This window comes from Panthera pardus, unplaced genomic scaffold, assembly GCF_024362965.1.
Source record: "Panthera pardus isolate Hobbes unplaced genomic scaffold, ASM2436296v1 HiC_scaffold_16, whole genome shotgun sequence".
NCBI lineage: Eukaryota > Metazoa > Chordata > Mammalia > Carnivora > Felidae > Panthera > Panthera pardus.
The window spans coordinates 148,139,434-148,165,167 of NW_026526721.1; the positions used below are offsets into that span (position 1 = coordinate 148,139,434).

The 25,734-nt window shown below is 48.9% G+C and overlaps 1 protein-coding gene across 5 annotated transcripts in view; it reads right to left on the reverse strand.

Moving 5' to 3' along the window:
- Window positions 1-7,504, reverse strand: part of TRAK1 (trafficking kinesin protein 1) — a 126,375-nt gene extending 118,871 nt beyond the window's left edge. For 2 of the 5 annotated variants that reach the window (XM_053903936.1, XM_053903939.1), the window contains exon 1: window positions 7,227-7,504. Coding sequence is in view for 3 of the 5 variants with exons in the window: in XM_053903930.1 (XP_053759905.1) it covers window positions 3,625-3,715 (91 nt within the window). In the remaining 2 variants the exon portion in view is untranslated. Of the gene's footprint in view, window positions 1-3,624; window positions 3,824-7,226 lie in introns of those variants that run through there. The other 3 variants (XM_053903930.1, XM_053903931.1, XM_053903938.1) reach the window with 3 other exon arrangements.
- Between the last annotated feature and the right edge of the window lie 18,230 nt (window positions 7,505-25,734).

Consider the following 25,734-nt stretch of genomic DNA (forward strand, 5'->3'; position numbering starts at 1 on the left):
CAGAATTGGAAGCAGGCTCCAGGCTCTGAGCCATCAGCCCAGAGCCCGACACGGGGCTCGAACTCACGGACCGTGAGATCGTGACCTGAGCCGAAGTCGGACGCTTAACCAACTGAGCCACCCAGGCGCCCCCATTTGTGTTTTTTAAAAAAAGAATTTAGAGAACAATTCTTGGTATGATTTTTTCTTAGAGTGGTTTAACTATATAGATGATAGAATGTTATTCTACATTGATAAGCTTTGGTACAATCCAAGCTTTACCACTTGCATATATGGGATTTATAATGTAAAAAACCCTGGTTAAATGAAAATTTTTTTTTTAATTTCACAATGAAGGAAGTTAACTTAAATAGGGTCAGCAAACAACACTGCTGGGTCTGAACCCCAAGGACTGCTATTTTCCAGAAGAGGGCAAGCCAGTCCATTCTGCACCTCCTTAAAGGTAGGGGTGATAATAGTACCCTCCTCCCCCTGGCAGGGCTGTGCTGAGGACAAAATGAGCTTCCGCAGCAGTGCCTGAAGCCTTGCCAGGCACAGAGCAACTACTCGGTAAGTGTCAGCCTTTGTTAGCATTTGTGATGGCTACCTGTCAACCTGACTGAGCCACAGGTGCCCACGTATTTTGCCAAACGTTATGCCAGGTGTTTCCGTGAGGGTATTTTTGGATGAGATAAAAATTTAAATCAGTAGACTGAGTAAAGCAGACTGCCCTCCTTAGTGTGGGTGGGCCTGGTCCAACCCGGTGAAGGCCTGACTAGAACTAAGAGATCTCCCTGGAGTAAGAAAATTCTTCCCGCCCGACTGCCTTTGAGCTGACATCAACTTTTTCCCTGTCCTTGGACTCAAACTGCAACACGCTCTCTTTCTAGGTTGCAAGCTGCTGGTCTTTGGCCTGGAACCACACCACTCTCCTGGGTCTCCAGCTTGCTGACTGCAGATCTTGGGACTTATCAGCCCATAATTGTGTGAGTCAATTCCTCATAATAAACCTCTTTATGGATGTATATCCTGTTGGTTCTGTTTCTCTGCAGAGCACTGACTAATATAAGATTTACGACATTTGATCTCTTCCGGGTCTAATTACAGCTATAAAGTTCCAGCTCATGGCAGTTTCAGTTTGAAGGGCTCAAATCTGTCAGTGGTCACACCAGATAAGCGATCACAGATCAGACAAGTCTCTCGGGGCCATGAGTCCCAGGGTCACCACTAAACAGTGCAGACGGGGGAACATCCGAATCTAGCCGCAAGGCCTGCTCCTGGCAGCAACATACCCTGAACCCTCTCTCCCCAAATCCCTGGAGAGCCCTCACAGAGGACCTCGGCCACAGCGGGAAACAGGAGGCTGAGGCCAGAGGCTGACACCTGGACCCTTAGCCAGCAAACACCCCTGAACCCTGGTCTGGTCACATCGAAGAGAGGACACCTTCACAAAGCGTGTATGAAGAGATCCTCACTCTGATACCTGGAAGTCAAATTAATGTAAATCCATTACAAAAACTTAGCATCTAAGGGAAAACCATTAGGAATGCTATTTGCACTGGGATGGATATTCCGAAGCCCTTGCAAAGCACGCCTGATAAATAAGAAGATCACTCTTTAGTTGTTTTAAAGTTTGCTTTTTTTTAACGTTTATTCATCTTTGAGAGACAGAGAGAGACAGAGCATGAGTGGGGGAGGAGCAAAGAGAGAGGGAGACACAGAATCCGAAACAGGCTCCAGGCTCTGACCTGTCAGCACAGGGCCCAACGCGGGGCTTGAACCCATGAACCGTGAGATCATGACCTGAGCCGAAGTCAGAAGCTCAACCAACTGAGCCACCCAGGCACCCCTAATTGTTTTAATATAATTTAAACTATTTGCCAGCTTCTTAAAATGGTTTAAGGTGGGCAAAGACTACCAGGAATACATTGGATACATTAAAAACTTGTTTCAAATTCATAAGAGAAAGCAATTAGGAAGGTAAAGCATATCAAGCACCTGAAACTACAGCTTCCCGATCACACGCTAAGAATCCCACTGATCAGTTTACCTACATTTTACAGTATATGTCAAACACCCTGTGTGACAAATATTCTACCCACTCACCTAATGATGAGAGACTGAGGGGAAGCAAGATCGCTGCAAAATAATTTATAGCATGTTTAAAAGACAGATGTGAATGTTTTCGTGTTTTGCTAAAAATTAAACGTTAGCTCTAGAATATCAGCGTAAGAGGCCCTCGTCCTGAATTCCATGTGCAAAAACCAACCGTTAAACAGACCACATTCCACTAAGAAGGAGAAAAGAACAGTTCCAACTTCTGAGTTTAGAGAAAATGTATAATTCTCTAGATTCTATTTCACATTTTTCTCACCCTATGCAAGAAGGGATATTTCACTGTCCAATCTTTTCTGCTTCATTCAGCCAAGTAAGTACCATTCAGGTTATACATTTTCCATGGAAAAGACATGAAGAATCTTATACTAGATAGGAATTGATTAGCAAGACCTTAAACTTCATTGATAAAAGACGTCCATCCTATTTTATTTGGGCATGTTTTCAGAGGATAAACCACTGAGTTTGATGGCTTAGACCAGTGACAGAAAAGGAACAAATCCTAAAGCATGGCCCTGTGATGGGGAGGGACACCTGGGCAGGGCTGCTCCATAAGCAGAGCCAGAGCAATTCTCGAGGGGGCCGTCACGGGTCACTTACACCTCTTCCCACCTACAGCGCTCTAAGACAGAGCCGGTTGTCACGATGGACCCCAGCAAAAAGCTGGCCTTGAATAGCTGTTAGTTGAACAGAATTACTGAACATGCGTAAAGACGTTTTACACAGCCCCCCCCACACACACACACTCACAGCACCCCACAATCTCTCATCCAAACTCCGACACGTCCTGAGACCTGAGCCGATTTGAACAGGACAAGAGGGGCTTGCCTCTCAGGAGTTGACTGGGTTTGGGCCCAGACAGCTCTTGTAACAGCACGCAGACTGGACACTCACCGACTATCGCACTCGGACCGGCCCCACGGCAGGGGAGACGAGCCACAGCAGCAATGATTCGCAAGCTCTCCATCACCGGGGTGTGGATCAGAGATACAGAGCCAAACACGTTTAGTCAAGGAAGGAAAAAAAAAAAAAAAACAACTAAAGGCAGAAAAGAGAGAAGGAGAAAAGGAGACACTAACTCTGTTCTTCACCTTTCAAAAAAGTCCTTGCTGAGCCAGATGCCAGTGGAGGCTCTGAGAAACCAGGATCAAGACACAGGATTAAGAAAACTGAAAAGCTGGAGAGGCCAGGAGGGCCTCGGAGACCCTTCCTGTTCGGCTGCTGCAAAGAACCACAAGGGGGAAGGTGGTGGGGGTCTGGGAGGCCTGGTCCCAGCTCCGACCTGGCCCTCATGGCCCCGTGTCACTGCCTCCCTTGAGCCGGGATGAGGGGACGAGGGAGGAACAGCCTCTAAGGACCCTCAGCGCTGCCCTTCCATGATTCAATATTGCGATTTCCCCACCACACACCCAAGGACGACCTGCCAAGCAGAACAGAGCAGGAGAGAAACTACTTCTCCTGCAGTCTTCTCTCCTCTCCGGCCACACCACAAAGGAAACAAAGAGCAGACAAGCCCAGCAGACAACTTACCGCATGAGTCTGTCCGGGTGAGCTTGCCCTGGGAGAGTGCTGGCAGAGGCTGGGCCCTGACGGGCTGCCTGAAGTGACATACCAACGCCATGTGCAGGAATCGACCCCAAAGGCAACTCAGAGAGAAGACGGATCCTCCATGAGAACCCGGCTCGGGCAGGACCTCGGCACAGCCACCCTCCTGCGCCCTCCTCAGCAGTTTTCTCAGTCTGCTTGTTGGGGCAAATCCTAAGACCGTGAGCAGTTCTGGAAGTACAATGGGTTACGTAACCCCAGGCAGCCCAGCCACCCTATCGGCTCATCGTGTCGAACCGCCCCCAAGACAAAATGACGCGCCCAAAAATGTGATATCCCTAAGTCGAGGGGCGGGGGCGGCGCAGGGGAGCAGAGCTTCGTGGCCGGTGGCTGGCTTTGCCCAAAAATTAGAGAGGAACAAAAAGTCTGCTGTTCGTCTCGGCAGCCGGGGGCGGAGTACATTTCGCAGGCTCCCAGGGCCACACGTGGAAGAGCCCTGGGAGCCACGGATGCATTCTTGGGGACACTCCAGGTCTCCCCGAGGGTTTTCCCACTGTGTGTCCTCCTCACAGTGAGCATCTAGAAAGACGTCAGCCTGAGCGTGTGTGTCGTGCATCAGCCAGCACCTCGAACGTGGAACGGGGCCGGCGTTTCCCTCCTGTTCACTAAGCCTCCTGCTCACGTGACAGCGCTGAGCTCTGCTTCTCAGCCGTCCCACGGCGCCTGCCACCGTGTCCCGGCAAGAGCCTCCGCCACCACGCCCCGCAGGGTCTGAAGCTTCAGCAGCACGCGCTCTGGCGTTTCTCCGTCCTCGGTCGTCACGTTCAGAGAAAGCGACACCATTTCCACGGGCTGGATGTTGCCTGGATTTCAACGGGCACAGATGCCACCGGGAGCCCAGGGGCTAGTTCACGTGTTTGCACAAACGCAGCTGGGGCGCTGCCTCCTCCGGGAAGCCCTCTGGGTCCTCCCCCAAACATTCCCCTCCAAGGCTCGGCCAGGCACCCCGTTACCGGGTTCCCACGTGCCCGTGCCGATCACTGTGTTCACCACAGTACACAGTTTGCACCAGCTCATCTGTCGACCCCGCTGCACTGCATGCCTGGGTGGCCGAGAACACCTGCCTCGGGGTCACGACCTGCATGCAAATCTCACCCCTCAGAGCTCAGGGATCTTAGGCAGGATACCGAACCTCTCGTGACTTAGTTTCTTTACCTGTAAAAAGGGGATAACAGACCCCACTTATTGGGCTCTGGCCACATGAGGTGCTATTTCAGCCACTGGGATTCAGGGCTGCACAAAGTCCTTGCCCTCAAAATACAAACCCATGTAGCTCATGACTAAGTCGGGGGAAGAAGAAAAGACAGGAAAGGGAGAAGGGAAAAGGGAGGGGTGGGACCAGTCTTCCTGTAAAGCGGTCACAAAAAGGTCTCTAATGAAATGCCATTTGGAGAAAGTGAAGAGGGAATCATGAGGCCATCGGGGCGTAAGGTGATCCAGGTGCCAGGCAACAGCAAGGACAAAGGCCCTGAGGCAGCACATTCTTGGTGAGTCCAAGGATTAGAAAGGAGGCCAGTGTCTCTGGGATGGAGTGGGCACAGACAAGAGTCAAAGGGACAGGAAAGCCCTGTCCCTTAGACCTCACAGGCCTCAATCAGATAGAAGCCTGCTGGAGGTTTGGAGCAGAAGGGTTAAACCATACGACATGTGTAAAAAGACTCTTCGGTGGGAAGAGACTGCACAAAAGCAAGCAGGGAAGCGGGAGGCCCAATTAGGAGCCCCCTGGAATAATCCAGACGTGAGATGGAGGTGGCCTAGACCAGGGTAGATGCTGTGGAGCTGCTCAGAGACGGTCCAGTTCTGGACACACGGAAGACAGACCCAACAGACTTCCCAGCAAACTGAGGTGTGAAAGAAATACAAATGCCTCCGAGGCATTTGGCCTGGGCAACTGGAAAGCCAGAAGCACCATTTACAAAGCCAAGGCAGACCACTGGAAAAGCAGGCGGAGGTGGAAACCAGTTCATTTTTGGTTGTTTGAGTTTGAGATGCCCGCAGATGTGAAGAGGTGAAGGTGAAGAGGTGAGATGTGGACTCGGACCATCATGTCTGGCCTCCAGGGGAGAGGTTGAGTCTGAAGACAGCAGCTAGACAGTGGTCAGCACAGGGCAGGTTTTAAATCCTGAAGATTGGGGGAGGGCACTTGGGGCACAGGTGTTTATGGGAGAGCAAGGACTGAGCCCCGGGCCCCCCAACATCCCCAGGCTTGGGAGGAGCAGCCAGCAAGGCAGGAGAACAGAAGAATCAAGACCAAAGCCAAGGGACCAGATTTCCAGGAGGAGGGAGTGGTCGGCAGTGTTAAATCCTGAAGGCTAAGGACAGACCCCTGCACTGGACGAGGCCATCGGTGCTGAGGAAATGGTGGGATCACAGCCTGCACCCAGGTGAGAACAGAAGAGAAAATGCAGTCAGCTCACTGAGAAGCAGAGACGCAGCTATGGGCACCGCCTGTGGGGAAAGTGGAGCCAAGAAGGATTATCTTTACAAAGGGAGAGATCACAGCATGTCTCTGTGCTGATAGCAGAGATCCAGGAGCAAAGGAAAACAGCAGATGTAGACAGAAAGGAGATGTCAGAAATGTGTCCTTCCTTCCGCAGGTGGGCACGCAGGGGTGGGATTTGGAGCAAGAGTAGACAGAGGGCCACTTACGGGGCCAGAGTTCAGCACGAGGGCTAGGCACCCAGGCTGGGCTCCTGGGCCATCTCAGCGTCCCTCTACACTCAGGACACTCCTGACACATGGGAGGTCCTTCATGCTTAACATCAGATAGAGCCATGAAAAGCTACTGGAAGCAAATCTGCACATTTTAAGCTGTCATCGGGCATTATTTCAAACGGGAAGAAAAGTAAACACTGCAGACAGAACGAGAACTGGGGCAAACTTTGATATGAACGCATCTGGACTTAACTCTAACGATGCCCCTTGCTGCTGTTCCACACACCATCCTACACCATCTCTGTTCAGAGCCCTTGCCTGCACCGGCTCCAAGCCCTGGTCTCGATGACCCCTTTGGGGAAAAGGAGCCAGCGAGAGCTCTCGTACGGTTAACGCTGCTCTGCTCCTGGGACACGGGGAAGACGTGACTGACGCAGGCATCCGTAAGGAGCGATATGGGCACAAACCTTGGCGGTATACAAAGGGTGCGGAAAGCAGTTCCCCATGTTTGCATCCCAGCACCCAGCTGTGTGCTATTTCCATCACGCCTGTCCTTGTGTGTGAATCAGAAACTGAGCGTCAGAGAGACGGAGCGGCACCAAACTACGCTGAGCATCGCTACGGGCCACGCGTGCTGCTGGGGGTTCAAAATTCCCATCCTGAACCTTCACGGCAATTCTACGAGGCACTGTCTTCATCTCACGTTGGTTCTAGACGGCAGGTCTCAAAATCCCACAGCTCAGACTCTTTGCACTCAGACTTCTCCTCCTGGGCCCCTCACACCTCGCCCAACGCACTCCTGCAGCCACGCCCTCCCCCAGTCCTCACTGACTGAGGCCACCCTCCCTCCCTGGCAGGAAAGGCCCCCTTACCGGTGATGGTGCAGGCATCCCGGTACCCTCTGCAGCTGGGAGCATCTTCCACAGCCTCGCTTACATAGTGCTCCTCAGGGATGCCCGGGCTGCAGGCTAGGACTGCATGGTTGCACACCTCCAAAGGGGGCACGGAGTTGGCCAAAGTGTCGTCGTGCGGAGCTGTGGCGTCCAGCTTGGCAGGTTTCACGGGGAGGTACCCACTGCCATCGGGGGGCCCGCTGCCGGAGTCTGGGGCAGTTGGGTGGACAGGCCCCAGTAGGTCTGGCACACCAGCGGGGGCTCCTTACAGGGAATCTATAGGACAATCGAGAGAGAAGGGCAGAGTCAGTCGAGTCTCTGAAGAAAATAAAAATAAAAAAATAAAAAATAAGGGCCCTGAGATGATGTGGGCTCAGATCACAAGTCCTGAAAAGCGTTTTCTTCAAGCCAAGGTATTTCCAAGCAGGTTCCCCGACTTTGATAAGAGAACTGCAGTCAATTGCAGAAATGCTTTAGCACGGCAGTTCTCAAAGTGTGACCCGAGAACCCCTGGGGTTCCCTGAGGCCAGTGTGAAGGGTCCACACACAAGGTCAAAGTAGTCCACTCTCATACTCTCACGGATGCACAATGGAGTTTTCCAGAGACCATATGATGTGTGGTGACATCTTTGCCCCGAAGGCTTATTAGTGGAATGTGTACTTCTGTATCCCTGTGGCTTGAATTTTTGTTTTGATTTCTAATACAATGGATGTGAATCAATATAACACGCATGAACAAAAGCTCTTGGGGATCCTCAATGATTTTTAAGGGGTCTTGGGACCAGGAAAGTTTGAGAATTACTGCTCCAGTACATAATGTACTTAGAGTTCTTTTTTTTTTTTTTTTTAATAAGAAAGAAAACAAAAAGAGGGGAAAGTTAACAGATATCTCACCCAACATGGTACAGTCAGTTCTGAACAAAAACTATAGCCCTGTGACCTTTCCCTTCAACAAGAGGTTATTTACCACAATACACCAAGAGTCTCTATATTAATGAATTCAGCCGTCATTAAAATGAACACACACAGAGGACTTATGCAGCCACACGGCAATTGGGGGTCTGGGTGGGGCCTGCCTGTGGCCCCTCTGTCCCTCTGCCAGCTGTCCCTGGCTGCCACCTGCCTGGAGTCAGCCCAAGGACACCAGAAGCAACCTGGTTGTGACATCTTGGCCTGGTTCCCTCCCCCGGGGTGGGGCACACAGCAGCTCCCAGCGCTAAGGCCCGAGGAGTGTCCCGAGTGGGGCCCGGACCAGGCCAAGCCGGGCTCTCCAGACAAGCAGAGGAAGAAGGCCGCAATCTGTTGCTGTGTATTACACCGTTCCCATGCATTTTGGGGCTTTGTAATCTTAGTGACAAGAAAGCCCCTCCCTCCCACCCTTTTTTCCCTCTGGGGCGTCTCCCTCGACCACGGCGTCCCCAGGTAGCCCTCTTCCTATAGAGAACTTCACCACACCACGCGCCCAATTCCGAGGACCATTCGTTCCGTGCACCCTCGCTCGGTGCCTGCCGGCTGGAAGCTGTACTACAGCAGAACGCTTTTCACATTGCCCTTCACCATTTTTACTATTATGAGACTTTACCTCCAAATGCTTCCATCAACACTGCTTTCCAAATTAAAAAAGAAAATGAACACACAAATATAAACTGGGAAGGAGGAAGGGAGCCTGGATATCCCTGGTGAAAAGTGAAAGGCAACCAGAGAGAGAACTGGATTGTAACAGCCAGTCAGTGATTCAAATACAGACAAACGGATAAGACGCCTGTTAAGAAAAAGCCTAGAATATCCAAGCAGAGCCCTACAAACATTCTGGGCAGCAGAGGCCGGAGGAGGCAGACCAGAAGACCTCCAGAAGTGACCAGTGAATCAATCAAGCTACTGTTCTGTGCAAAGACAACAGAAAGACATTGTCAGAGATTTAAAAACTTAAAGGTCTGACCCCTGATAAGCCTGGGGAGCTCCGGCCAGGTGTGCTGACCACACCTTATGGGCTCCCACTAATGAAAAGGCCAAGAAAAAGAACTTGAAGGTAAGGAAAACAAGCCACATTAAGAATGGCAGTGAAATTAAACCAGAGACACTTAGAATTGATGCGTAAATAATGTACGTGATTCACAAACCTGAAGCAAAGTGCTCAAGAGAAAAAAATGGTCAAAGGATATAAAGATTCTCTCCAGTCCCCAAAAAGAAATACAAACACACACACACACACACCAAGCATGTTAAGGAACCTTAGCCATGATCCTCCCCCCACACCCAAAATCTTTTTCTTTTTTTAAGTTTTTATTTATTGTTGAGAGACAGAGAGAGGACAGAGAGAGAATCCCAAGCAGATTCCATACTTTCAGCACAGAGCCCGATATGGGGCTCTGTGATATCATGATATCATGATCTCTGTGATATCATGATATCATGATCTCTGTGATATCATGATATCATGACCCAAGTGGAAACCAAGAGTTGGACACTTAACTGACTGAGCCACCCAGACGCCAACCCCCCCAGAAAAAAGTCTTAATCAGGCTGATAAAGATTTAAAAATTATAACAAGGTTCAAGTTGGCAAGAGTTTTGAGAAACTCCCAGTTTTATGTATTACCTGCGGTGGGAAGGTGGGAGGGGTGGTCATAAATCCGGAAGGACAGCCTGGCTAACTGTATATGGCCCTTCGGCTCGGGTGGACGTGGCCCAGGATGTTTATCACCGCGAAATGCCAAGAACAGCCCCACGTGCTACAGAGAGCAGGGGTCAATCACATTTCTGCCACAGAGAAGGCAAGCAGGCAGCTGTGGAAAGGAAGTTTCAGAGAGGGAAGGAATTCTTCATCACGGACTGAACCCTCACTCAAACCTTCTGTAATCCGCACTCAGATGCATTCTGTCTGATCCTAACACAGAAGTTTGAACTACTTTCTCCTTTTGCAAAATGCCACTGTTCTACTGAAAGCTAAGAAAATGCTGTTTGAATCAAAGTGTGTGTGTGTGTGTGTGTGTGTATTTTTTAAACAAAGGGTCTCAAACATAGAGATTTCTTGAAAAGGACTTCAGCCATGGATTACACAACTTTTGTTTCATGGCCCGCCAGGTCAGGGAACTGGCTTAAATCCCGATGACTAGCCCTACAGGCTACTGTCCTGCCTCCTGGCACCTCTACTTGGATTTACAGTGGTCATACGCTCACCCCAGAAACATACAGTTATAAAACGAATAGTTCAAGTATAAACACTTTCTTAAAAAACCTATCTTGGGGGCGCCTGGGTGGCTCAGTCGGTTGAGCGTCCAACTTCGGCTCAGGTCATGATCTCATGATTTGTGGGTTCGAGCCCCGCGTCAGGCTCTGTGCTGACAGCTCAGAGCCTGGAGCCTGCTTCAGATTCTGTCTCTGTCTCTGCCTCTCCCTTACTCACGCTCTGTCTCTGTTTTTTTTTTAAAAACTATTTTGGACACCTCAGCAAATGCTCGCTCACGCATCACAACACAGGCGACCGTTCTGAAGTACAAAATACCCACATTATATGCTGCAGCTGGCAGAGCCTTCAGAAGCTTGAGAGGCCTCCCTCTCCTTCTCTAACTAGAATGGAACTATTCCAATTTGTTTTCTCATCTCAAACCCCAGTGAAAATAATCAAGTCCAAAGGCGTGTGCATTCACACACGAAGCACACTTGAGGTACATCCCGTCGCACAATTTGTGAATTTTAATTCTAACCACATTAACTTTTTAGGCCATGGTATTTTTATTTTGTTGTGGTACAAGTAAAACCCACACAACATAAAATGTGCCCTCTTAACCATTTTTATTTTTATTTTTTTTCAATATATGAAGTTTATTGTCAAATTGGTTTCCATACAACACCCAGTGCTCATCCCAAAAGGTGCCCTCCTCAATACCCATCACCCACCCACCCCCTCCCTCACACCCCCCATCAGCCCTCAGTTTGTTCTCAGTTTTGTTTTTTTTTTTAATTTTTTTTTAGCGTTTATTTATTTTTGAGACAGAGAGAGACAGAGCATGAACGGGGGAGGGGCAGAGAGAGAGGGAGACACAGAATCGGAAACAGGCTCCAGGCTCTGAGCTGTCAGCACAGGGCCCGACGCGGGGCTCGAACTCACGGACCGTGAGATCATGACCTGAGCCGAAGTCGGACGCTCAACCGACTGAGCCACCCAGGCGCCCCTGTTCTCAGTTTTTAAGAGTCTCTTATGCTTTGGCTCTTTCGCACTCTAACCTCTTTTTTTTTTTCCTTCCCCTCCCCCATGGGTTTCTCCTCTTAACCATTTTTAAGTGTAAAGTTCAGGAGTCCTTAAGGACACTCACATTGTTGTGCAACCAATCCACAGAATGCTTCCTTCCAGAACCTGGCAACCACCGTCTACTTTGGTTTTTGTTTTTTTCTTTAATGTTTATTTATTTTGAGATAGAGCAGGGGAGGGGCAGAGAGAGAGGGGGAGAGAGAAGTCCAAGCAGGCTCCACGCCATCAGTGCAGAGCCCGACGTGGGGCTCATACTCATGAACCGTGAGATCACGACCTGGGCCGAAATCAGGAGTTGGACGTTTAACCGAGCCGCTCAAGTGTCCCCACCACCATCTACTTTCTAGTTTACGAATTCGCTACTCTAAGTACCTCATGTGAGTGGAACCATACCGTACTTGCCTTTTTTGCAACTGGCTTATGTCACTTAGCATAATATCCTCAAGGTTTATCCACATTGTGGCATGTGTTGGAATTTCATTCTTTTTTAAGGCTGCATGATACTTCACTGGGCTGGGGAGCCCTTCTTGAAATGAAAAGACCAATCGTTAGCCCCTTAAAATCAAGTGGAAAACAACCTAAACGACTGATACAAAAACGGTTACAAATTACAGTCCACCCAAACCAATGAATTCTGTAAGATGAGATAATCCACCACAAACCTCCCTGCCAGGTGTGGCACTCTCAAAACAATCAAGTATCAAAACAACACTCTCAAAATAATCACAGGCTCGCAGATTCTGGCGCCTTCCTTGGTTCCACCATGATACTCATATGCCGGTATTTCCGACCCTTTTTCACTGCGAAACCTTTCTCCACGTGATCCCTGCTTATGAGGCATTTACTTCACGGATTTCACTTTGGGAAAGCCTCCCTGTGTGTCACACATCACCATGCCTTCATCATCACTCGTCTGGGACACATCTCTCCTACACACCGTGAGCATCCTGAAAGCCTGGGCCGGTCTTGGCACCTGCTGGGTACTAAGTTAATATTTGCAGAATAAACAATAACAAAAAAAAAATGTGCGTTGGTCCAAATGATGTTAAGGATCTCCTGAAGCCAACAAGTTATGGTTCTATGATCCACAGGAACCAAAGGATCCAAACTCCCAAATTAGAAATTACAAGTCCAAATGCTAACCTTGAAGACTAACAGAAATCAAAGGGAAACCTTGTGAAGCACTCCCAAGCTGTCCCAGGGATGAGGACCACACCCCCAGGGCTCTCCATGATGGCTCTAACTGAACCCCACTGCATCCTTTCCATTACTGACCAATATACAGCAAACGTGAGCTCGTGTAAGACGATCCATCCGGAATCCAGCAATCAGAAATTCTCATTTATAAACTGCTCAAAAGCTGCTTGTGAATCCCTCAGCCAGTTTCTAGCTTAAAGAAAGTCATAGCGCGTCTTGGGGGTGGTGGGACAGGGGCGACGACTCTTCCTCCTTCCCCAAGGCGCCACCCGGTGAGCAGTGCTGGGAGAGACACCCTAATGCTTCAAGATCAATCTTCCCAGAACAAGTGTTTATCCGTGTTTTTATTCATCATGCAGTTTTCTGCAGATAGTTCTGGATCCGTAAGAGCTCAAGGATCAGAAAGAGAGCCAGCCAGCCAACCAAGCAAACTGAGAAGGCAAGCAGCCACTGCACAGGAGGCCACCCAGCTTCAGCACGTGGCCCCAACAACCCCAGAGCATCATCTGGGGAGAAGGGGCCAGAGATAAGCTCCTGTAGGCCTCAGAGCCTCGGACCCCTCCTCTCTGGGGGAACAATGCCCACATCTCTCAGACTGTTAAACAGATTACAGACAGGGATGCGACGAAAATATCCAGCACCATGCTAAGCACACAGGAAACCTTCAAGGTTGGCAAACTCTCAAATGGCCCCTCCCCCGTTATTTATTTACCGTTATTTATTTATGGGAATTTAATGTTCCTAAATGTGCACAGTTTTGAACACCGGTATTCTACAAGGCAGTGCATATCGCAAACGTCTGCAAATTCTTAACAGTATCAACTTCCATCGGGAGCTCATAATGTGTGCCAGGCACTGTGTCGAGAGCACTCTGGAAGCTCTAAGTTGCACCACCCACCACCCCCACCTCCCTCTTTGCAGGGGTACCGTGACCAGCCCCATTTTACAGTGAAGGAAAGGAACGCTCAGAGAGGTTCAGTAACTTTCCGAAGGTCACAGAGCCAGCAATCCCGACGAGTGACGGAAACCCAACGTGAAAACAATTCCTGGCACCCGGTCTCTTGCCTTCCCCTCCGTCTAACGTACGCAGGCATTTCTGAGGCTTCACGGGGTTCAGGAACAAAGCAGCCGCAGCCCTGGGTGCTCTCTGGCTCCAGCGAACCCTGGCACATCAAGCAAAAGGCCTCTTTGAGGCAGCGGAAACAAATACGGCTTAAGAGAAGCGAGAGTGGATGGTCCCGAGCCATGAAAGCGCCTCTGTTTCACTGCCTGAATTCTGCTTGCGGGGCCCGCGGGAAGGAGGGATTTTTCCTAGCAGAGGAGTGAGAAATTCTGCAACCTGGTCAATTTTTCAGCAAAAGAGGTGCCGGGAAAAGAAGTCGGAGAAAGTACACACGGAGGCGGCTTTGCATTCGAGCTGAGAGAATTCTCTGGCCTCCTGCCGCCTCACTCTTCTGCTCAACCTGTGGTCAACGATCCGGCCCCCCTGGCGGTGAGAGGACGTGACAGGCCGCTGGTCTTACTCAAGTTTGGTGCTGACAAAGTACACGTGTGCAAGTGCCTCCTCGTCCCGCGGGTGATCTTTGGGAACCTGAACTAGAAACGAAGGAGCCGTAGGACACTGAGGTGGTGTCGCTTCTGTGGGCCTCAGATGCGTCATCCGGAGAACGGAAGGACTTGGGCGAGCATGAACCAGCCAGCCCCCCTGCAGCTAAGCCACACCAGGAGCCCCAAAAGCACAGGAAGTTATGGGAAGGCTTCTGTATCCTCGTCCTCGTCAGCCCTTCCCCCCGCACCCCTTGGGCTATCACCATGAACCCTCCCCCACCCACACACAGGGGACCTGTGGCAGGACAGCCAAGTAATAGTGCCCTCCGTGAACACAAATCACCATGTCTCCCAACGGCCAGACAAGAAGCTTCCACCAGGACAAACTCAGAAGTTGACAGGAGAAAACCAGAACGCAGCTCCAGGTTGGTGGCCCAACAGGTGACAAGGAGAAGCCAGTACAAGGTGACCCCCTCCATGGCCAGCCAGGAATCTGAGCTTTCAAGGCTTTCCCCCCGCCCCCCACCCCCAGGCAGAGGCATCCAATCTATCTGGGGACTGTGACTTACTGTCACAGTTAAGCAGCTCTAAACAGATAGGTCCACGTACAGCCAAAGTTTCCGAAAAGGGACTAATGGTTCATCAGGATTCTATCAGTCCTCTACCGCTGCTGTGGCAAACTGCCACAAATTTGGTGGTCTGAAATGACACCCATTCATGAGCTCACAGCTTTACAGGTTAGCAATGTGACCTGGGCCTCCCTGGGCTCCAGGCAAGGTACGGCAGGGCTCCGCTCTCCTTCCTGGCGCTCTGGGGAAGCACCTGTATCCAAACTTATGCAGGCTGTCGGTTGAAATCTGTTCCTTGTGTTGGCAGGAATGAGATCCTCGTTTCCTTGCTGGGCTGTCGCTGGGAGCCAGTCTTTGCTGCCAGCAAGCCTGAGTTCTTTGTCACACTCTCCATGCGCTCCCAGGGGCCCCTCTTTGGTCCTCGTCTGTGCCCCCCACATCTCCGAGCACACTGAATCCTCTTACCTAGAACCTATCTTCCCCTTCCTCCACATCTTTATAGCTTCCTCTTCCATCTTCCTTTTCTGCCTCTAAGGGCTCCTGTGATTACAGTCAGATAAGCCAAGACAATCTCCCTGTCTTAAATTAAATCATGTGACCAATAACCTTAATTCCAACGGAAAGCCCCTTTGTGGCAGTACCTAGGTTAGTGCTTGATTAACCAGGAGACAGCAATCCTGAGGGAACAACTTTAGAATTTTCCCTCCCACAAGGGCCTTTGGTTCTGAAGGCAAAGGACACCTCAGGAGCCCCCCTCCCCCCCACGTTGCCCCAAGCCTGGCGAGAAGGCAAACCAGTCAGCTCACAGCCACCCACACCTTTTTGGCCCCACAGGAAGATGATTTTTAGACCCAACACCGGAGACCAAACAGGCCTGGGATTAGTCCCAGCTCTGCCACCACCTACTGACTGCAATCCTTGGTCGGGTTCCAAGATGTCTCTCATCTGTAAAATGTGGGTGCCACCAACTGGTTCTCAAGTAGCCAGAAGAAGCAGACACAATGAAAGCAGATGGCCTGCCAGGCCTAGGAAGGGACCCTAAGCATGAGCACCTGAACACAGAGCAGAGGCACAGTTAAGTTTACAATTCTCTCTCAAGAGTAAGATTACCAGAAGCGCCCGGGTGGCTCCGTCGGTCATGCGTCCGACTTCAGCTCAGGTCATAATCTCGTGGGCCAGGAGTTCGAGCCCCGGCCAGGCTCTGTGTTGACAGCTCAGAGCCTAGAGCCTACTCTGGATTCTGTTTCTCCCTCTGTCTGTCCATCCCCCACTTGCACTCCGTCTCTCTTTCCCGCTCTCTCTTTCAAAAATAAACATTTAAAGGGGCGCCTGGGTGGCGCAGTCGGTTAAGCGTCCGACTTCAGCCAGGTCACGATCTCGCGGTCCGTGAGTTCGAGCCCCGCGTCAGGCTCTGGGCTGATGGCTCGGAGCCTGGAGCCTGTTTCCGATTCTGTGTCTCCCTCTCTCTCTGCCCCTCCCCCGTTCATGCTCTGTCTCTCTCTGTCCCAAAAATAAATTAAAAAAAAAAAAAAAAAAAAACGTTGAAAAAAAAAAATAAACATTTAAAAAGAAAAAAAAAAAGAATAAGCACACGAGGCCAGGTAATTTGTAGGCTGTGGCCGCAACGCATGCACTCCTGGACCCGGACATACCCCAGAGACCGACTCACTCACAAAGGACACTAAGGTGCGGCTGGGGCCTGGCTTGCCCCGCTCTCTGGCCAAGGCTATTCTTTTTCTTGCCATACTACAGCTGCTTCTCTGAGCAAAGTGTGTGCTCAGAAGGCAGTGAGACCTACGTGTGCTATTGCAAAATGCAGACAGCCTCCACACTCCTGTCATTGTAAAATGAGCCACAGGCCTGACACTGGACTTAGTAATTTACATGCATGACCTCCCTTAGGGCTCACAACCTATAAAAGTAATATCAGTATCTTCTTTTTACAGGAGGGGAACAGGCTCGGAGAGATTAAATAACTTGCCCGGGATCTGAACGGCCCCAAAGACGCTGCTCTATTACAGTTGTGAGTAATCCCGTGTGGCTGTGTCGTTCAGTAAAGTGGAGAATCATATCCCACACGATCTCTCACCGCTGACCATTCTCCTACATCTGTCCCCTGTCTCTCCAGACCATGCTCCCGCCGTAACAGGGGCGAAGGAACTCAGAGTGAAGACCCCAACGAAACCACTCGATTCCGCATAAGAAATAAGCACGCGCACACCCTCCGCCAGCCCAAGGTGGGGTCTGACCTCCTGGGCCAGGCTGGGTTGGCAGGCGGCCGAGGGGCAACCCCGCTGGTCCGCTCCTCCCCTACTTCTCCATCTTATCGCTTCCTCCCTGCCTCGTTTGAGCCTTCTGCCCCTCCCATCAGCAGGGCCAGCTCCTTAAATAAATAACCGCACAGCAGCTAAGTGGTGGAAAAACATCACGCACGAGCGGAACAGCTGGAGGATGAGGAGGGGTTCTGCGGTGATGGTGTCATGTGGGAGAAAGAGCGAGGCCACCAAGAAGCAGCCACCGGCCGGCCCCGATGGGACGACACAGCTCACTGCCAGCTTTCACACGCCTGAAGCCGTTTGTCCCGTGAAAACAAACCTACGCCAGAGGGAGCCTGGTAGAGCGGTTCTCGTTTAGTGAGGCAGTGGTGGGGCCTGGTTAAGTGCCTTGCTCAAAGTTTTCTCTCAGATAATAGGAGAAGCAGGACTGGGAAGCATTTCTAACAAACGCAAAAATCTCAACAACTGCTATGCCGCACCACAAAGGGTAAGGGCATCCTGGGAGAGGGCAAGTGCGACTACCCACAGCAAGAGAAAGAATATTTGGAGAAGGCAGTGTCGGCCACCACCGCCAGAAAGTCAGAGCCACATCAGGGGGACCCAAACGTACAGGAAAGGAGATGCCATATGGTCTCAAGGACTCCCATGAGAGCCCTGGAAAGGGGCCCTGGAAAGGGAGAGGCCAGGACTGGGGACAGCTGGGGACTGCAGGCACGTACCGTCACGGTTTCTACCAGGCTAACCGAAGGTGTGGAATGTGGGTGGCTCTCGAGTGCCCATCATGCGTGTCTGTCCTCCCTGGCATCTACTATCCCACATTCTCATACACACACACACACACACACACACACACACACAGAGGAAATAAATGCCATTTTCAAGGCTGTACCGTTCTCCAGTTCCAAAAAAAGTGCATCCCCAAAAGTTTATAAAAGAAAATCAAGGGGCGCCAGGGTGGTTCAGTAGGTTAAGCGTCCAACTTCGGCTCAGGTCACGATCTTGCGATTCGTGAGTTCGAGCCCCGCATAGAGCTCTCACGCAGAGACCGCTTCAGATCCTGTCTCCCTCTCTCTCTACCCCTTCCCTGCTTGCGCACGCTCTCTCTCAAAAATAAACATTTTTTAAAAATAAAAGAAAATCAAGAATCACTCAAAGAAAATGTCCCTAAATCAAGGCAATTGGAGAAAAAATTGTTTTGTCCTGTAACTCAGTCTTGTCTTTTTGAAACCTTGCTTAGGTCAGAAGCAAACCTACTGACACATGTCCCCAGTCAATGCTATGAAGGACAGACTCGATTAATCGATCAGGGCTCCTGAATGAAAACCACTGTCACGTGACCATATCCCCCAGTTTCCAAAAATAACCCTGCTGCAAAGGAGGAGAACAGAAATGCCCAGCCACGCTGCCTCCTGTAAGCCCGGCCCTAGCTCCCAGAAGGAAGGAAAGGGAATAAAAGGCCGAGCGCTGACAGCCTTACGTAACAGTCCCAGCTCCCCCAGCTCCCCGAGCCGGAGCCGACGGCAACAGATTTATAACATGCCAGAAATAGCTCCCTCTCCTGCAAAAGGGGACCGGCCTGGGAGGCTGAGCTGCAGAGCCTCGCCTACAGCCTGACTCTCCCCTTTGGTCCGCAGAGGACCCTTTCTTTCTGCACCTTCCAGCACAAAGCGAGTTCAGTGAGATCAGCTGCCAGGACCCAGCACAGATACGTGTCACCTGAGACCCCCTAAAAGCTGGAGAAAACATTCAAAACGTAGCTGTGGGTCGCTCAGAGACGGCGCTCCCAGGGGAGGAATGGTAACCTAGCATGTTGCTCTGCGGGGGGGGGGGGGGGGGTCTTCCCCAGCACAACAGGGTCGCTCTGCACTCCCAGACCAACTCAGGACAAAGAGTGGCCTTCCGACACTTTATCCTGCTGGCCGGGGAGCGCGAGGCCAGCCTGACAGGTGGCAGGCAGGACAGAAGCGGTTCTAAGTGCCCAGCCCCACTCAAACTCCAATTAGAAAATCCAAAACTGCAGCAGAAATCCCCTCACATGCCCAGGACAGCGGGAGTTCTGCAGGCTGGCCAAAGCCAGGAAGGGTGGCGAGGGTGGTAACCTCAGCCAAAATCACCGTGGGGTGGCTTATTGGCAATCTCCGAGATTCCGGGCTGAAGGGCTGCTGCTCGGAAGAGGAAAAGTCCCCTGAGGAGAGCCAGATGTCCTACATCAGGAAGTCCTGGAGCCCAAATGCATGCACTGTCACACAAAGGGGCATGGGGCTCTCTGGGGAGCAAAAACGTGGGAGGGAAGAGAGCTGAGATCCATGAGGAAGCCCAGCACACGAGGCCTCAGCTGCCCTCTCGATATACAGGCCTGAACTAGTAATCAACCCTGCCCGGCCAAGAACAGCAGCTGCCAAACTGTCACGCTCCAGGACAAAGTAACATAATAACCGGAGTGGGAAGGAGGCCCAGGAATGTGGGACAAGGGTGGGAGGTGAGGAGAGAAGGGTGCAGTTCTCTGCGCCCGACCCCTCCTTAGGTCCTGGCTGTAACTGCACTCACTCCCTGGGAGGAGGCTGCCTTTTAAAAGAATCATAATGACTCCAACAAGGAAAGGAGTATAAACGGCTCCTGGTGATTGCCCAGTGACCACGTGCCTGGCCGGGGCTGGGTGCGTCACCCCCAGGAGTGCGGACATAAAACCCACAGGAGCCTGTGAGGCCTGCATCATGGCCCTGCTCAAGTTGCTGATGGGGAAACTGGGGCTGGAAGGAACTCGCCCATGGTCCAAGATCCTGGCGGTGGGATGGTATTGAATCCAAGCCCGTTCACCACTGCAGAACACGACAAACGCAATCAATGTATAAGGTAAACATCAGCTTTGTTCATGGTATTCTTCTCTTACCACCTACACAGATCTGAAACTCTCCACAACAGTCGGGACATAAAGAGAGCAATCCTGCATGAAAAAGAATTAATATTATAAGATCATGTCAGTTTCGAGACAAATGCATTCAAAGATGGGGCGCCTGGGTGGCTCAGTCGGTTGGGGCGTCCGACTTCGGCTCGGGTCATGATCTTGCGGTCCGTGGGTTCAGGCCCCGCGTCGGGTTCTGTGCTGACAGCTTGGAGCCTGGAGCCTGTTTCGGATTCTGTGTCTCCCTCTCTCTGACCCTCCCCCGTTCATGCTCTGTCTCTCTCTGTCTCAAAAATAAATAAACATTAAAAAAAAAAATTAAAAAAAAAAAAAAAGAAATCATGAAGATCCTTTTACCCTGAAAAAAAAAAAATGTTGAAATCCCCAAAGAAAATGCTTACTTACGTATGAATCATTATTAAAGAAGATGCAGTAATCGTTTTCAGGAGAAAAATCACACACACAAAAATCAAAGAAATGGCAATTAAAACATGCGATACTATCTTGTTACCTATCAAACAGGCCCGCTTTTTTTCCCCTAGTTTTAGTCTACCCTGCTGACGATGGTGCAGATAATGAGCTAACTCGTGCCCAGGGGCACGCATCAAAAGCAATCCACTTCTACAAGTATTTCCTGAGAAAAAAACCCTAACTGCTGTATAGTTAACTTTCCTCTTCTTAGCACTGCGTAACAGACAACAGCTGGAAAATGAAAGCGTCCAATAACACGGGTTTCAATTCAATCAAGCATGGCCCAACCACATAACACATCTGTACACGCCTCGCTGTAACACCATTTCTAATGTCAGTGCAGACAAACGCATGCTGGTCAAGGCAAGATGCTCAGGAAAGACTGAGTGGGAAAATGGCAGACGGCAAAACAGGGTGCAGAAAACGGGGTGTCTGTTTTAATAAAAGCGAGACGCGTGCAAATACAATAAGAGAATATTTCATCTTCTAGGCATCCCAGCCTCGTGCCCCTTCCCCACCCACAGAACTACCCCCAACGGTCCTGTGCTACCCCTCCTCATTAGGTACCTGGGCATCCTCCCACACGACAGGCTGGACTGTCACCTCTCGATGGCTGGATGACCTTTAGCACCACCGCAACATCCTAGATGCCCACAACTTTTGAACAGCCTGGATATGAGTACATTTCCTCACCGCAGCCACAAAAATACCGCAGGAACAAATGCATTTCCTAAAGCACCTTCCACTACAAGCCCAGCCCCTCTGAAAAGTCACCATTAGTCACTATGTGAGGCTGGGCAAGCTAAAGTTAGTCAGCCTCTACAAGCCTCAGTTCTCTCATCTATAAAATGGAATGTAATAAGAGTACCTTACTGTGCAGGGCTGTGATAAGGATTAAATGAGATAATATGTTACAGTAAAGTCAAATGCACTCTGAGCGCATAAAGTACTTGCTCAGTGACAGCTCCCCCAAGAGGGCGTTAACCTGTTGGGGAAATGGGAACCCTATTTCAACAGGCATTTTCCTATAAGCAAGCTATATATAAAGTTCAAGTACACATGGTTTATATTCTATGCCTTATATCATATGGACAGAAATTGATTAAAATAAAGCCTCACTTCTGCCTATTCTGTTCATTGCTGTGTCCTCAGTGCCTGGAACACAGTAAAAAGCTCCATGAATTTGTAGAAAGAATTAGATGGCTCGTCCAACTGAATATAACCAACCCCACCTTCTGACTTAATTACAACTACATGACCGGCTAATCACAACTGCAATGACTCTAAAGTACAATGGATTTCCACTGAGTCATCGGTCATATTAGGAAATGAGAAGGGGATGTTGGAGGGGCTTCCTGAATGACAGAATCAAGGTCGGCTTCTGAAATAGACCCACAAAACTTGAAAGCTTGAAAAAGAAAAAAAAAATTCTCATCTAAGCATCAAAGGAGGACAGGAAATTTTTGTTTTCAATGGTATTTTTAAATAAGGCTTCATTTCCATTTCCATATCAGCTTCTCAATGTGCACTAAACTATAGTGAAATCATAGCCTTGTGTTTTTGAAAACAGATTCCGCAGCTTATGGTAACAGAAGCTGTCACTATTCTGACTTCACTGTAGGATCAACGGAGAAGAAACAGTTCTCAGCTCGGACGGAGCTAATCAGCTTCAGAGATTGTTCTTTTTAATAAAATACGCTTAGCCATAATTAATAAAGCCCCTAAACCCCGAATTCTCTAGACAAATTGTACCACATGAAAAAGTTCCTTCAGCTAACAATTCATACTTAGGCACACACACACAAAAATATCCTATTCCTGATTTTATTAATTCTAAATAATCCCCCAAGAGACAAGTGATTGGTCCACATTAAAAATCAGATTCTGTACTTACACCATCTTGCTGGCAAAGAAGAAATATTCCACAAAGCACTGATGCAGGCATCTCCACAGAACTGGGAAGCCATGGCTCAATTTTTATCATCCACTTTTAGTAAGTAATCCAAAGCAGACTTTGGGATTACTCAAGAAGTAGCACAAATAATTAGGAATGCATGCTATTGACAATAGAAGCCAAAAGTTTCTGTATAAGAACATCCCAGAAAGCAGTGAGGCCAGAGACCATAGCTACTGAGGGACTAAAGGAAACACGTTTGTTTTTTTGTTTGTTTTTTTTTTCCCCCAGAAAAAGCACCTAATTAGTCTTTCTCATTGAACTTAACAGGGCTGCTTGCTGCTGGGGAGTTGGTCAAACAGCACGTCCACACTGAATGAATACTGACAGCTGGCTTGCAGTCCTCACGTAGTGTCAGGGGGTGGTAAGATCTCCTTAGGGTGAACGGGCCTTGATAACCACAACATATGGAGGCAGTAGCTAGACAGGAAATAAAAAGAGGGAAACGCACAGGAAAAAAAAAAAGAAGGGGAAAAAAGAGGGAACTGGATGTGTGGGAGGCAGGGAGGACTGAGTCATCTCCAAGCAAAGTGTTGGTGCACTGCTGGTCCCCACCAAGTACTGCCCCCTAAGGGTGCCAACCATGGAGGTCCCACAGAGGCACGAATGCTGCACTGCTCATGCCCTTGCTCGGGGTAGGAAGGATCAGTACCCACACACTTCGCTTTCCCAAGTTAGGCTACCCCTTTCCCTCTCCGTCACCTTCCCAGGACAACCAGGTGGCATCCCTCCATGGCCTAGGTGGGTCTAACACACCCCAGAGCTTCCTCATCATAAATGCAAGTTTTATAGCAGACCCCAGCACGACAGCTTACGCACAACTTCAAACCTTCACCACCCACGTGGCCTCGGAAGAACCGATGGGGTCACATTTGCACAGCCGTATCACATTTGGCCTGCACCGTGTTGTTAATTTTTCAACTAATTGCCAAGTGTTCAGAGTCAAAAGTTTTCACATTAAAAAAAAATCTGGATTTCTCAGCCTCTCGATAAATTTGGAGATCTGGCAACATCAGATTCACATTCCTGAGAAGCGGCACTTGGTCAAGAGCTAGAGAGCAGGCATCCTCTGTTTGCTGTCGTCCCCAACACTTCCTGGTACCTGACTCCCAGCCGGCTGGCCCCTCTATGTTATCTGCCCGGCCTCTGCTGGCATGTTCTATAATAACAAAGGATGCTCTGGGACAGGTTTGCCTTTTTTTCCCTAATAAAGTGTGGTGTTTTTTTAATGTGTATTTATTTATTTTGAGAGAGAGAGCGTGTGCAAGCATGAGTGGAGGAGGGGCAGAGAGAAGAAGACAGAGAATCCCAGGCAGGCTCCATGCTGAAAGTGCAAAGCCCGATGCGGGCCTCCAACTCACAAACCATGAGATCATGACCTGAGCCAAAATCAAGAGTCAGACTCTTAACTGACTGTGCCACCCAGGCGCCCCTGAAATAGGTTTGCCGATAATAAAGAATGATCCCAATCTTGGCAGATCTCCTTTTTTCCATCATTTTGCCAAATTCCAATCTCTGGAAAAGGAATTGGTTTTAGATAAATTACTGGTTCGCTTATTGTTTACACTTCGAGAATATATAACCCAACATAGAAGTTTTTAAAGAAATCCTTAAGCTCCACATAATGAAAATTTTCTCCATCAAACTCTACTATTCAATTTCCAGTCCGAATTTCACAGGGGAAGTCTATTAGTCCTTCAAAAACCAGATAATCCCAAGTATATTTAAATTGTTCCAGGGCACAGGAAATGAAAAAAAAATCCATTTCTGTTTATGAAGCAAATATAACATGACAGCTACACCAGAGAAATACAGCACAAAAAGTATAAACCAGAGGCGAATCTAACTCATTAATAGCAACAAAAAAATCTTAACATAATGTGGGCAAATAAGATCCAGTACCACATTTAAAATATATATATGGGGCACCTGGGTGGCTCAGTCGGTTAAGTGTCCGACTTCGGCTCAGGTCATGATCTCACAGTTTGTGAGTTCGAGCCCCGCGTCGGGCTCTGTGCTGACAGCTCGGAGCCCAGAGCCTGCTTCAGATTCTGTGTCTCCCTCTCTCTCTGTCCCTCCTCCACTCACACTCTGTCTCTCAAAAAATGAATAAACATTAAACACACACACACACACACACACACACACACACACACACACACATCATGGGATCTATTCCAGGAATTGTTCAACATTTAAAAATCCATTAATATAATCCACCAGATTACTAGATCTGAGGAGAAAGTGGTGATCTCTATAAATGCTAAAAAACTTCAATATAGTTCAACAACCTATATCTAATAAAAAACAATCCATAAAGTAGGAATTGATGGATACTGCCTTAACCACACACACACACACACACACACACACACACAGGTCAACATCTTATCTTACTAGGTGGAGAAACCTCATCAACATTCTCAGTGAGGTTAGGAGCAAAGTTGGGCACTGGCTCTTTCTACTCCCATGTAACAGTGTGTTGGGGGTGTTATTAACACAATTAGACAACAGAACAATTAGCATAAGAGTGAGAAAAGAAGAAGTAAAATGATGTCTTTATAGATGATCAGATTATATATCTAGAAAAACCACGAGGAATAACAAAACTCAATAGAAACAGTAAAATATAGTATTCTATAATATTCAATGGTAAAATAGAATACAGTAGCACAAAAATCAACAGCCTTCACATCCATGAACAATAACCAGGCAGAAGACAAGAGCAAAATATAGGACAGCAAAATAAAACACTCTGCACTAAACTGAACAAGATATATGCAAAACATAGAACGTTTAAAAAATCCCACGAAGTTATTCATCGTGACATGAACTATAAGAGTGAAACATTAGAAGCAACCTCTTTATATATAGGAGTTTGTCCGACCAAACAATGGAACCCTACACAGCAGTAAAGAAAAAACAAATCTATGAGGAAGATCTCCATAAACGGATTATGGAATAGTCTCCGGAACATACTGCTAAATGCAAAAATGAAGGCATAAAAGGTTACTACTTTTTGTACAAGAAAAAAGAGGAAATAAAACACTCACATATGAATAGCTGTCTATTTTAATAAAAAGAAACACAGGATGAACTAACAACCAAAAACCGGTTACCTTTGGGGGTAGGTAGGAACAGGATGAAAGTAAAGTGCTGTCTCTGGGTGCACCTGTTCCTATGCTTTGGACTCCAGGTCATGTTAACATTTTACACCATCTGAAAATTAAGTCAATGAAGACAGGAGACTAACATTGCTTGTAAACAGAAGGAAAAGAACATAATCACAGAGCAAATGAGTAACATTAGCACTCAGAAG